Here is a 14,459-nt window from a genome sequence, read left to right on the forward strand (position 1 = left end):
CTGGCTGAGGCAGGGCCGCGCTGCTGCAAGGGCCTCCCGCACGCAGGCTGCTTCTAGGGCGTTTGTCGATTTGTAGGCGGCGGTGGAAGATGTGTTAGGCTGGGGTAAGATGTAGGCGCTATGGAGCGGGGTGTCGTGGCCCTGGGCCTTGTAAACAGTGTGGAGCCTGTGCTGGTTCCTGCAGAGAGTAAGGCCTCAGAGCCCTTGAGCTTCTGGGGATGTCACCGTCCCTGGGACTGCTTTCCTGCCACAGTGGCAGCTGCTGAGGTTCTTGCCCATGTGGCGTGGGGATTTGAGGTGGTAAATCCTCCCAGAGCAGCTTGCTGTGTTCGCGCAAATGCGTGATGTTGTGTATGTTTGAGGTTCAAAGCTCAGTGTGAGAAATTAGTAGTTCTTTGAAGAAAACAATTTACTTTACACGAGAAACTGGGGAAAGGAGTGTAACAATTTTTTGAGGTTGCTGGTGAGGCTGTAGCACTGTCTGGTTGAGAGCTTGGCACCTTCTTGATTGCAGAGCCTGGACCCTACTTGGAGATCTCCCTGGCAGTGTTGTTTCCAGGAAAGCTTTTCAAATCTGGGATTTTACAGAATGTGACCTAATACATACTAACAGGAGCTTTATTTAACAAAAAAATCTATATAAAAATCTTTGCACTGTGTGTAGAAGTACCCTGAGGTACCTAGATGGAAGTGCTAAGTGCAGGGTGCTGTTTATAAGCAGAGCTCTGTGTCATTGCTGGGCACAGCTGTAGGCAGGATGCAAGGAGAAGCTGGTAGTGTCTAGGCCTGATCCTGAAAGCACTGCTGGGTTTTGTCCTCACAGCTTCAAAAACTTTGGTTGAGGTGTGAAGATGGGGCTCCAGATGACATACTTTACCAACAAATGCACCAGACTGCAGATTTCTATATGACTTTAACATCCTGCAATTGCACCTCTGAATTACTGTTTAAAAGTGATGAACACTGGAGAAAGTAAATGCCCTTGTTGATTGAAGTGTGTAACTTTCTCTGTGCTAGAGCGCCTCACCATGTAGGGGTAGGATATACTCTTAAAAGGCAGTGTTTTGTAGCCAGAGGGGGAGAACACAGTAGAAAATCTGAAACCTGTGGTTTTTCATATATGTTGTTGCTCTTCCGGTTACAGGAGGTGCTGAAATAAATATTAAGGCACCTAATCAATTCTGAATCCATGGGGATTGTCCACAAAGACAATGATCTGTTCAAAGGTCTGGAATAACCGTTCCACCGCCTGATAGCTTTCCCACAAACCCATTTGGACATGTTTTACTAGTGGAGTAGACTCTCAAGGGAAGGAGTGAAAGTCATCTGTGAAGTCTGTTACAGTTAGATTGTGCAAAGCGCTGGGGAGCATGCAGTGTGCAACAGCCCTGCTGCTCCTTCACAGCGGACTAAGTGTGACCCAGTGTGACTTTCCACTTGGCCCCATATGTGGTATTCTGTGCAGTGATACTGAGCTTAGAGCAGCATGTATACCAGGAGATCCCACTTCAAAGTCCAGCACATGCTTGCTTTCATGTGATAAGCTATTGTTTTCTACATAGTGGGAGAGAATCTACCATCAGGCAGACAAGAAAAACCTTTTTGTGTACTCTTGCTATGCAGATAAAAGCCTTTTGGAACTTGTTGGCATTCTAAACATAAGGGTGTCAGTGCTAGGGAAAACAGGATGGTAGCTCCCAAGTCCTCTTTCACTCACCTGCTGATGGCTGTTGTGAATATCCTGCTTCAAGGTGAAACCCAAAATTAGGTCCCAGCAAATCTTTCAGGCTCTGGGCACTTAATTCCTGCACGGAACGGAAAAAAAAACACCCCGATGAAAGAACTGGGTAACAGTCCCACAAAATTACGTGGAGTTGCTCACTCAATAGTTACATAATAGAGACTTTGAAGCTGTAGAGCAAGGCTTGGCTCATGTTAGCTGTTCCCAGACAAAGTGCGAGTGGGATAGTGTAAAAACCTGGCCCTGCTCTATGCAGAGATGGTGGTGTCTCCAAGGCAGAGCTAGTAGCAGTGCTCGGTTTTGCTGTGTATTGTGTTCATTTCTTCTGGATCAAGGCCTATGAATGTATTGCGTAGGAAATTTTAATCCTTCTGAAGCCCAGTACAGCATGTTGTTACTGAGAATAAACTATGGCATTGCTGATAACTCTGTACAGATTTCAGCACAATACCTTAAATTTGGCATTGAAGCAAACAAGATCTTGCATGGAGGATTGTTCTATGAATTTCCCAAGATTTATGTCAATCCAGTTTCTCATTCCTCTTTGGATGTCACAGGCAATTGCTAGAAAGAGAACAAAAACCACAGGTTTATTGACAAGGCAGTGTTACAATCTAAGACAATCTATGTCCTTTCAGGTGAGCCACGATGATGGTAATGAAAGGCACAAGAAGTAGGGCACTGGTCCTGTGGGTGTTGACTGTTTCAGATTATTTGAGGTATTAAGAGACTATATTGGAGGCAATTTTAACTCTAGGAAATATCCCCATGCAGTGCAGGCAGGACCAACAGACAGAACCAGCTCTAAGGAGACTTTAAATCAAGTCTGGACCCGCTCTGTTCCTGCTCAGTGAAGTCAGTTCCAGCCATGTGGACAGCTGAGTGAAGGTAGGAACCCATGACTGATATTTTTTAGCCTGGAAACAAACTCTGCGATCGCTCTCTATCCTTGGGCTTTAGAATTATTCTACTTGTTTGGTACTGTTACCTGTTGAATGTGATTGTTGGCTCAGGTAGGTTTTAATGTAGCTGTTATATATGTCGATTTTGTTGGAAGGTGAAAGAGTCTTGTAAACGATATTGAATCCTTTCACTCTGGGAAATAAAAGAGTACATTTTCAGAAAGAATCGACATTTTTTTGGAGTTTTAAGGAAGTCAACCCATTGTTTCCAACCTTCTGTGTGGCCTGGGTGGTGCCTGGGGCTGTCACATCTCTTAATTGGACTTCACAGAAGAGGCTCATGAATAGTTCCATTTTTATGAACAGAAAAACATTTTAGAATATATGGGACTTACTCATGGCTTTCCAACAGTGACAAGCAAATTAAGCAACCTGGAACATCTCTGTGCATTTCCTGCCTAGTGGTTCTGTGTTTGGTTTCAGCTAATAAGTAGAACAGTAAGGGAGTCAGAGCTCAATCCTTTTGCCTTAGAAATCCAAAATGTGGAGCTCAGCTGAAACATGAGCTTTTAACTGCAGTGCTGTCATAACCCTAAGAGTAATGGTAAACTCACATTGCTTGATAGGATTCACAAGAGATGTTGGTCCCCAGCCATCCCAGATAGGTTTTGTTCATGCCAGGCAGCAATAAGGGCAGCTGCCGCTGGAACCACGTTGCCCATCTTTCACTGCAGAAATTTTGGAGTTCAGGCCTTAGCTTTAGTAGCACCGACTTCAGTATTGTGTCTCTAACCAGAATGCTGGGTAATGAGGTCAGATTTACCTGTGGTATAAAGAAGAGCAAACCCATCAGTATGGCTTGAGGTTCTGGATAAGCATTTACATCAGAGGAGGCTATTAAGGGAATACATGCAGCATTATTGTAACAAAGTTAAATATTTTAATTGCCTGTCCCCATCTAGGGTGTTAAGTCTGTTTTCTTGGTTACTAGCTTGCCCTTTGCTGAGATCTCTGCTTATAAAGTTGTCTAGTATTTACCACAGCTCCTCTGCTTTTCAGCTCTGTTACATGTAGAGAGCTGCTGTTACACTCGGAGCAGCACCATGTGAGCTGTGCAGTGACGGCAGTTAACCATGGCATAGACCTTTCCCCAGCGCAGTGATGTGGGAGTTGGAGAATATATGTTAGGACTGACCTGGCAAGCGTATGCGTTAAACTGGCTCATGTATCTGTCCACTGTGTTATAGGATCCACACTCAAGTATTGCCAGGATTGAGAGTGTATCTTCCAGGCTGGTCAATGTTGAGTTAACAGTCAGCTGTGCCATCTCTTCTGGGGTATCAAGATCAGGAACTTTGAACTAAGAAGAAAAATGTGTAAGTGTTGTCCAAAGACAACATTTACTGTTGTGCCAAGGCTGTGGATGTAAAGCAAAGTCTTCTGTGAGTCAGGGAGAGAGAATGACAGAATGTTTTTGTGGTACCACAGATGTTTGTGGGCAGTACTCCCTGAGAAGGAGACCAGAAATAGACTATACCAGGGCAGATCTGCATTTTCTTATGGAACAGTGAGTTGGGAATAGTCTGGTGCCATGGAGGATGAGAGTAAAAAACCCTTCAGTTTTGTGTAAAGAGCCTTCTAGGGGAAAATGTCAGGTATTCTCCTGGAAATGGGCCTTTACGTATCAGCAGGAGGTCTTGCCTGTGAAGTGTTTAGTTAGTTAATTAGTTTTAAGTATAGTCTATACCTTTTAAGCTTTAAGGAGAATCTAATAAAACTGCCTGAAAACCTGTAGTTGGTTAACATTTGTTGATTTGAGATTTGCCAAGGAATATTCTTTCAGATCTTCACCTTCCACTGTCTCTTCTGTGCAGCATCCATCTACAATACCCCTTTCTCTCCCACCTCATCGCTTCCACTTCCTTTTTGCTCCCACCTTTCGCTGCTCTGTCTTGACCATTTTCTTACTGCCACCTTTTCCACACTAATCCCTTTGGCGGGGATGAGTTGGCTGAGAGCATTCATAAGATATTACCTACCCAGGTCTTTAAGACCCTAAATAAAATTGCCAAATAACGATTACCAGGTGAAAGCGCTTTAGGTTAGGTTGGCTTGTAATTAGTGCTTAGGTCAATTGTTTGTAAAATTGAATGTGTCTGTATCTCGCTCTACCTGTCATACTAGATGGTAAGTTTCTGTTTCAGGGATTCCGACCCCTTGTGTTAGCCCAGACAGTACTGTCAGCTCTCTGGGAATTTAAATATTTTATATCTATGTATATTAAATAAATTTTATAAATATATAAAAATAAATAAAAAGCAACTGGAAGCAGAGTTGTGTAATGCTGGTGTAAGTAACTAACTTAGCAAGATAAAGCTGTGGGACATTGCCAGACTGCATGTGTTTGCGTGCAGGTGTTTACCCAGTTAAAAGGCAATCTTGTTCTGAAATGTGATTCTGTGGAGGTGGAATTGAAGTAACTTCACTGTTTCCTTTCTCCTCATATAAAATGGTTTATTTTACTGAGGTGGGGAAAGGTGCTTTTTTCTAGTTGCTCTGAAAAATTCACACCTAAAGACTTTCAGGACTGTATTTGAGAGCAAAGCAGTCATTACTAAAAAGTTAGTGCACACCATGCTGAGGAGGTTAGATGCATCAAGGCTCTCCACAAAACCTGGTGTTTCAAACCCTGATGGGTTTCAGATCATGTGTTCTGATACAGCATTGTTTCTCACAGAGTGAGGTGGATCCTAAGGGAATAGGAAAAGACATCAAAGCAATGGTAGGCTCTGTAGTCTGCAAGTCTTTTTGAGGCATTGTTCGTACACCAGGAGTATCTCAAAGTGGCTTTGAAAGAAGTCTCTTGTTTGCTACAGTGTGTTTGAAGAGAGGGAGAGGTCACTTTCTCTGATGAAAATGAAGGATGTTTAATGTGGCAGCATTGGCCAGGGAACTTACAAGCAGAGTGAATGTCTGCAAGACGCACACATCAGCATTTCTCCTTCCAGAGTTTCAGCTGCAGAATGAATGGGGAAACTGGATTGAGCTGCTGTGGTGCAGATGGCAAATGTGCACACTGACAAGCTGTATTAGTCAAGATTCTGCTAGAAGTTGCTTGGCTGCTGTGGATGTGGTAGGCTAAGACATCTGGTTATAGAACAGCATGTTTGGCTTTTGACTTAACTTCAAGTAGGGGAATTGTGAATGTTGATAACGTTGGTGTTTAAGATTTAATCTAAGTGTTGGAATGGGAAGTTTATCAATATAACTCCCTTACACAGAGCTCTGTGTGTTTGCCTGGTATACGGTAACAGGGTGTGTTTTCGGTATCTCTGTAAGGAGTTAGCCAACTGGTTCATGTTTTGAGATTACAGAATTTTGGTTTAGTTTAACCAGTAGCAGCTGGTATATTTGTACCACTACCTAGTTCATCAGTTTAGTTTAAGTACTTTCAATAAGATTGTCTGAAACAATATGAAACATACCAAGTGGTTTGAACATTACTTTTATTGGTGATTGGATAGGTAGTGTTACACATTCTTTAAACAAAATCAGCATTTTAACAAATACTAGCACTGGCTTACAGAATGTATAAAGTTAAAACATTAAGGCATGTTTTATAACTGTGCAGGATTTTTTTTTTAGAATTTCATATGAAGAGAAAAATCTGTTTTCCACATGAAAGCAGAATTGAATTATTTAATTACTGCAATTTCTGTCTTTGCTGTGAAACCAATATTATAATAATATTTAGATACATCCTAACCAAATGCTAGTCTAGCAGGATTCAGTTCCTGTTGGTCTTAACTGCTGTTACCCTTTGTTACATTTTTTCTTAATGCATCATTTACATTGTTGTAGTTACAGCTTGGTATCATCATGTAGGTAGCTTGAAAGATCAATTCACTGTGTCATCAGGGTGTGCAACCCATTGCTACTGATTAGACTAAACTCAGAATACTAGAATGTATCTGGTATTTTAGTAGACCTGAGCAAATAATTTCTACTATTTTTGAAGGCTAAGTGTAATTTGAAGAGTCATTGTCTGGAGGAATTAGGAAAGGCAATACCCACGTGAGAACTTTACTGTGACCTCTAAGCCAGTTTGATTTTAAAGATGATTTAAAAGAAATTCTCCTCATGGCTCATAGCAGAATATGCCTCTATTTCAGACATATTCCAGGCTCTTACCATTGGTTCTGATAACCAGTGATAATTAATAGCTTTCATCAAAGAGAGGCTGTGAAGAGGAGGCAAGCAGCTGGAATGTGTATTTCAATCCCTAATGCTACATGTGGGTCATATGTAAGTAATCTCTCCCACGTAAACACAGGCCTGATGCCTGCTTTAAGAGATGCAGCCATTGTGTGAGGAATCACCTCCATCTTGCCCTTACTGATTATTGTAAATGTAAAATGCAAAGCCCAGGAGGCTGTTTTGCTTGGAAGCTGCTGCTAATTTTACTGTTGTTCAGTGCATACACTAGTAAAACTTACTCCAGCAATGTCTGGGTAAAAGGTTTGAAGTTCATTTAGTTTTGCTACTGAACAGATCTCTCCCAGATTCTTTTGCAACCAGTCTTTAGTCCCAGTTGTTCCATCCTGGCATGCTGATCCTGTAACAAAAACAGATCCAAAGAGTTAACATACACTGGAGGGGGCATCTAGGCATCCTTCGTGTGAATGATTAAGTGTCTGCCAACAGAAGGATGGCTAATCTTCCTATTGCAAGTGCAGGGTCTGATCTTCTGCTCTCAGATTCACTTCCAGACTGGGAAAAATGGTTATGGCAACTGGAAATCCTATTTCATTGTCCGTATCCTATTCATTCTATAATATCACGCCTCATCACATCAGTATTCCCTGTAGCTTCAAAGGGAGAAGTGATTGCCCTTCCACCTTCACAGGGTTGTAATGAACAGTAGAAGTGACTGAATCTCAGTGTTGGGAAGATGTGTGATTGTTAGGCGTAAAAATCTTCAATGTTTGGAATACGAAAGGTACTCCATACAAATACTAGTGCTTTACTGGCAATTTATGTGTAGACACTCATGTAGGCACCTTACCTGAGTCTGTGAACTGGGCTGTCAAGTAGACCTTCTGAAACTCATACACATCATGTTTCTTCCTTGCTGACAATCCTGGGTAGACCCCATCAACTGCTGCAATGCTGGGGAACAAACCATATAATAGTTGATTTCCATGTGGGTAAAGCAACAGAGATGAGTGGAGTGAAATGAGGAGAACTCGACGCTAACAAGCCAAAGGCAGCAGATGCTAGTAGTTGTTCTGTAGCACGTGGGTAATCACTTTTGTTTTCTGCCGGGCCATATAATTTATGGTGTGCTTTAGAATAAGGATTGATATTTGATAAAGAAAATACCATCATTAGAGCAGAGTCATGGACTGATTTTGCTTGTACCCAATAATAAACACGGATGTAAAAAGCAGCTCTTGCTTGATCAGTAAGTAGCAATGCAAGAGTGACTGCCCTTGTAGCAACACTAAGCTAAAGCAGCCACAGCCCTGCAGGCAGGCACTGCACTTACAAAGCTTGGTAGTATGGGCACGGCATGCTGAGGGGCAGCAGCTCCAGCACTGTTGCGTTCACATGGGGGAGCAGAATGTGCAGTCTGTGCAGCCATGTAGCTGTGTCTTCCAGGGACATGTCACTAATTTGTGGGAAGATGATCTCAGCTGACATCATCAGCATAGTTTCTCGAACTTTAGTGCTTCCTAGGAAGTCAGAGCTCTGAGAAAGGAAGAAGAAATTGAAGGAGGTGATGAGCAGAGCTGTTAGAAAGCCTTGAATATTGAAGCTATGCAGAAAAAGTGGTGAAGGAAAAACTGGCAAAATAACTACAATTCCTCTTATTTGCTGCTCTCCTCCCCTTCCTTCCTCTCCTGTTTAACAATAAAAGTGGGAAATATGACCTGACTCTGTCCTTGTTGAGGATTTGACCTTGGCAATTCAGGTTTTCTTTTGTCAGCAGAGTTGGACAGCAAAGCAAGCCAGGTGCTTGAATTTCCTTTCCCTTACACTCCCACAGCCACTACTTTTGTTATGGCAGTCAGCAGTGGTCGCATTGTATGAAGTGGGGCTGGGGTAAGCTCAGGCTTCTCAGCTTGGCTTGCTGTTAACTTGTACAAATAGCCTTAGCCCAGCAGGGCCAGGGCAAGCAGTGGTCTTGCTCACTCATACACAAATGTTTTAATGGATGTTAGCGATACTAGGGGCATGGTCCAGAACCTTTCATAAGTCATTATCCACTACAGATCAGCAGTAGAGAAGCCCTTGCTGTTTACATCCTGGCTGTAGGTTTGAGTGGTAAATGTGCTTCCCAAACATGGCCTCTGAACTAGTTACACTGGTTTATGCACAGGAGTTAAGCCAGGGTAAGGTCTGGACTGAGATCAAGATCATACTGGAGCAGGATGAAATCCTTTCTGGCTTGTCTTCCAGGTTTACTTTATAACTGGCCATGAGAGTCACAGAGTTGGAAGCCTGAAAGTTCACCTGTGACCTGTTCTGCTCCCCAGGGCTCAGTTATCATGGGCGCTTGGGCTACTTACCTTCAGGGCAAAAGTGTTGAAGTCCTCTAGGAAGGCACTGAGGTATTGGAGAGGCTCCTTCTTGTGCCCAATTGCCTCCAGGACCATCTGGATGGCTGAGGGGCTGTAGATGGTCTTGCTCTGAACAGTCAGCTGGGCCAGTGCCCCAGCTGAGAGAAGGTCTAGGGAGTCTTGCTGGAGAAGCCAGAGCACAGAATGAGGCCTGGAAACCAAGCCACAGCATTCTCCCCCATGTTACCTCTCTCAGCCCACCTGAGCTTTGACATATAAGGAACATTTAACTTCTCTCTGTTTCAGACAAGCAGTGCACAGTACTGAGATTACATTTAATAATAGTTATTCTCTGCTGCTAGTCAGGTGATTTGTGAGAATATTCTTAGCAGACCATCTGTAATTTAGTATTTGCTCTTCCTGTGTCTTTTGCTCTTTTTGCTTTTATTTCCTTTCTATTGCTCTTACTGTGTCCAAACAGTACCAGACACTGCTGTTTGGAGCTTGTCATTGAAATCTTGTCTTCCTATGGAATTTATATTCTGCTGATAAGATTGTTATCTCCTAGAGCCAGTGCTTTTGACACTGTTTTAGCATTAAAACTTAACAAGAATAAACTTAATGAGGAAAAAAAAAAGGAAGCACATAGGAGAAAATTAACAACACACATAACTGATTAAGTTGAACTATGTTCCTGTCAGCTTGTTTCACGACTAACAATAAAATGCCAGATATTTTGTATCTAGCCCTTACCCCATGGAAGTTGCTTTTCAGTGTTGCAAAATCAGAGTATGATCCAAAAGCAGTGAATAAACCAAAATACCGTAGCAGCCATTCTCTGTCTGCTGCAGTGCCCTGTGTGCAGGCAGAGCCTACGAAAGGAACAGCAAAGCTCAGAAGATACATAACTTCTTTAACTGAATTGCTGAGGTGTGTAATACTGTGAGTCCCCACTGACAATGAAATATATGTTATAGTTCATGTTACAAGCTCCCTGTGGGGATCCAAGCACTACCAGAGAGGAGATGGGGGAATAATTTAGCCTTTGAGCATACTGGGCTGGCCAGATTCCTGCCCTGTCAGCAGTTCTAGTTTTGCTCTTGATGCAGCTTCTGTTTCTTCACCTCAGCTCTCAGCTGTCTGAGAAGGGTTTCAGTCCTCTAAAGAGGATGGTGGGATCTTTCTCTGGCTGCTGTGAGCTGAAGGGCTAAGCAGAAGCCTGAGGAGTGAGAGAGGACTCATTAGGTATTAGCAGGCGATTCAGCTCATTTGTCTGCTGGGGAAGCAGCTTATCCAAAGGTAGAGCCACTTCTCTGTCTATTGACTTCAGGGGACGCTAAAGGCCTAGTATTGGTTAGGCACTTAACTGTCAGGTTGCTAAAATGATAAAATGACTCTTGCCCACAGAAAGAACAGGTCTGTATGTCACCTGAAATCAAAGATGTTTTATGAGGTGGCTGAATTTTTCTGCTTTTCTGTGTTCCTGAATACCTGGACATGAGCAGGCCCAGACATTTGTTACCTGAGTTCTGCAGGTGGAAGTGAAGAACTCTCTTAATGAAGGAGTAGATGTGCTCTGGATTCTCATAGGCCCCTTGGGCTTTGTGTTCGTCCAGGATCTTCACTCTGCAGGACACGAGTAGGCCAGGTAAGCCAGCTGCAACTAAGCAATCCACAGCCAGTGGGGCAGGACCTGCAGAGCCCTCTGCCACTGAGTGGAGAGGTGTTAGGGCTGCATTCGGGAGATGTTTCCATTCCCTTGATGCCAGGGAACAGACACGTTAATCAAGAGCGTGACCAGAACTGCTTCTTCAGGAGATCAGGCTCTTTGGTTGCTTTTACGTGGATTTGCAGGTGTATTGGAGTGAAGCGGTCTCTGCTTAGAGTCTCCTCTTTGTGGCCTGAAATGTGAAACTGCAGTGGCAGCCAAGTAAGATCATAATGATATTTACCAAATGTGTATCTCAGGTTTGGTACTGGTTGTTTGGGGTGGTGAAAGCTGCTCTCCTCACCCCAGTAGTTAGGCTCCCATCTTTACAGGCAAACAAAGAACTAAGAAGAATGTCACTGAAATGATAGTGGACTTGATACCTACATGGCTGCAAGAGATTCGCATGTCATGTCACTGGGTAAGAAGCCAAGACTCTGTGCATTGAGGCTGCTCAGGAAGAGGCCAAGCTTTCCTCCAAACCAGGCAAAATAGTCTTCAGTAGAGAAGAGCTCAAATGCTGTGCTTAAGTGACAGAAGATCTGCCCCAGGATAAATCGTTTCACGTCACCATGAGGAAGCCGAGATAGATTACGCTTCAACCAAAAGAAAAAGATATCATTAAAAGTGTGCAATGCAGTTTAATATTAAAGGTGGAACTGGTAAAAAGGAGTCAAACTGAGGGCCAAGCAGTTCTGAGATAACCTTACTGGAGATGTATCTTGAGACAAGATGAAGTAATTTAATTTGCTGCTGTTTGTGCAGTTTTGGCGGCTTGTCTGCTCGATGTGGGACTGTAGTGAGTGTGAGTCCAGGGCTTGCCCCTTCTGGGGCAGTTAAGGGTGTGGATACACAAACTGCTGGTGTAGCCTGCTCTGTCTCCAGCACATGGCCTGTGGGTACAGCCTCCTGGGGGATCCTCCGAGGATGCTCATGGCTATAGATAGTAAAAGACCCAGGGCTTTTACTGTTTGATTAAGGAGACCATAATGCAATGCCTACACAATGACTCCTTTGTTCTTTCCCTGAGACTTGTTAGGCTTTGTGACAACACTGGAATTCAAACCGGGTTAAAGAGTGGCAGTATTGCAGAGAATCTGTATCCCTCCCAGGGTGGGACCCAGAGTAATTAAGGGTTGTGGCCTCTTCCTACCCTGGAAGCTCAGCTTCCACATCAGCGTGCACTTCATGTGTAAGCTGCTTTATTCCAGTCTCTTGAACAAGAGGTAAAGTTACTACCTGCTTTGCAGCTGCATTGAATGCATCCATGAAATCCCCAATGGTGTGAGAGCTCAGAGAGCTGAAGACCTTGACTGCTTTGTCCATGTCACGCAGGACATCGCTAGCCAGCGTGTAAGCTGCCAGTTGCTCTGGGCTGAGCCCTGCCACAGCATCATCCTGTGAAATCAAATGTTAAAATATTGGCCTTGCCTTATGACAGCAAGTATTCACTAGCTGTGAAAGGCTGCCAGGCAGGATTTGGGTAAGTAAGAGTTACTTACAACGCTGAAATCTGCATTCATGTCAGTCAGGTCTTTGTATGTAGCCAAGGAGCTGAAGGAGCCCAGATTTGTTTGTAGCCAGCCCAAGCTTCCCCGGGTGTTCTCAACACATGGGCTACCTTTTAAACAAAGTGTAATTCAAGGGTGATATAAGCAGCGGTTCAGTCCCCCGGTTCTTCTGTGAGAATAATATGACTGTACCCAGAATGTCTGGGTGCCTAAATACCTCTGTGATATCAGCAGCACTGAAGTGGCTAATGCCCAACATGTACCTTTAGACCTGTAAGCAGCTGGTAAGGAAATGGCATTCCCATACCTTTTGGCAAAGATCTAGGGATCAGGATGTGAATTTGTGGACATTCTCAGATATTATGGTAATGGAAGCTGGGGAGGTACCAACCAGCTCCCAGCTGGTGAGCTGCCACTGTGGTGAGGGGCAACGATTAACACCAGGGCTTGTCCTTGCCTCAGGGAAGAACACAGCTGCTCCTGCAGACACTCTGTGCTCCTTCTCTCCTTGCTATAGAGCAAAAAGCAGTTGACATTTTCCAATTTTAACTGGATTGTCTTCTTCATGAGTAAATGCCCAGCATCCTGTAACTCTGTATGTTACTGCTTCTGACAGAGACACAGGGAAGTTACAGGAGGGAGGGTGTGTGGGACACCTTCAGCATACCTCCTTGAGAGGTCTTGGCAGACAGGTAGCTCTTTGCAAAGCTGTAAACATCCTGGTGGGTAGCGAGGGACATCTGTGGAAAACTGCTTTCTAAGCCACTCATTCTGTGAGAGAAGGGAAAGCAGGAGGTTCATTGTAGCAGTAAAGCCTTGGTTTCGGTGACTGAAGTCACCAAAAGTTTGTAACATGGTTGCACATGAGAACTGTGCAGTCTATGGCCTGTTTTCTCAGTGGTAACCCAACTTCTTTCTTTAGACAAATTTGAGTTGTTAAATAAGTATTGTTATGCCAGAACACTTGGAATAGTTGGATAGAGATGACACAGCCCTGGTCAGAAACTGGAGCTGTGAGAGAATGGATCTATTGGGAATGAAAACAGGAAGGAAGTGTGAGCCTGGGATTTTAAGAGCCATGATACAATTTTGCTTCTGTATTCAGACAGGATCAAGTAGAGAACTCCTATTTTCCTTACTATGTGCAAAAGCTGAAGTGAAAAGCAAGGTTGAAGTGAATGCAGGCAATGGAGTACTCACATAATTTGGTATATTCTGCAGGGTATGTTCTTTGGGATAGCTGCAAGGGCAGAGGCATTTATGCTGCCCAGCCACAAACTGAGCTTGTTCTGGAACCAGTCCTTGTACTGGGAGACACTGAAAGTAGGGAACTGGTCTTGGAGTCTGCGAAAGATTGCACTGAACATGGCGTCTCGAGCCTGGACATTTGCCAGGGATGGTAAGCCTTGCTGCAAAACAAAGTGGGTAAGAACACAAATCAGCTGTGAGCAGATGTTTCCCAGCTCTTGCTGTAGCAAGTGTGTGGGTCTGTGTGTAATAAAGCATTTGACAGTGGGCCCAGCTCTGGGAAGATATTCTCTAGGTCCGCATGGGCTGAAGCCTGGTAGTTTGTGCTGGACATTGTTCCCCCAATTCACTGTGATCTAAAACAAGATCCCCATGAGCAGCTGTGTTTCCCTGCAAATCCAGAGCAAGGGTCAGTATCTCACCTGAGAAGCAGTGGCCGCAAACTCTGCAACAAAGGCAGAGATGTCCAGAGCTGGCCTGCTGTCCAGGGAGACCAGGAGGGTTTCAACCATGCTGGTATCATCCAGGACTCCAGGGTCAAAAAATACGTGGGCGAGCTGGGTATCCGTGAGATTGTCTCTCACATTGAACTGCAAAACAAATGGGACGTGATCAGCAAGCAGTACGATTTTGCTAACAGGTGGAGACCTAAGCCATAGAGTTGGCTGGATTCCCCACATTGGGAAGAGCTCTGCTATGGCTGAAGCAATGTCTGTTTACTGAATTAGATCAGCTAGGAGCATGCTTAGCCTTGTGCATGCAAGGAGCTGTAGCAGAGCAGGATGC

The 14,459-nt window shown here is 44.0% G+C and overlaps 2 protein-coding genes across 2 annotated transcripts in view; one reads left to right on the forward strand and one right to left on the reverse strand.

The window, feature by feature from the left end:
* Window positions 1-112: 112 nt before the first annotated feature.
* LOC308063522 (uncharacterized protein) lies at window positions 113-13,535 on the reverse strand. Its single transcript, XM_080386606.1, has 5 exons — window positions 10,729-13,535; window positions 9,216-10,078; window positions 8,192-8,394; window positions 7,709-7,812; window positions 113-7,258 (listed from the first exon to the last, which is right to left on the reverse strand). The coding sequence occupies exons 2-5, from the start codon at window positions 9,300-9,302 to the stop codon at window positions 7,104-7,106; spliced, it is 549 nt and encodes a 182-aa protein (XP_080242732.1). The 5' UTR covers window positions 9,303-10,078; window positions 10,729-13,535; the 3' UTR covers window positions 113-7,103.
* A 179-nt stretch (window positions 13,536-13,714) lies between these two features.
* LOC308063483 (otoancorin-like) overlaps window positions 13,715-14,459 on the forward strand; it is a 65,306-nt gene continuing 64,561 nt past the window's right edge. The window contains exon 1 of the mRNA XM_080386527.1: window positions 13,715-13,850. The gene's annotated coding sequence lies outside the window, so the exon portion shown is untranslated. The remainder of the gene's footprint in view (window positions 13,851-14,459) is intronic.

This window comes from Falco punctatus (genome assembly GCF_963210335.1).
Source record: "Falco punctatus genome assembly, chromosome: 4".
Taxonomy (NCBI): domain Eukaryota; kingdom Metazoa; phylum Chordata; class Aves; order Falconiformes; family Falconidae; genus Falco; species Falco punctatus.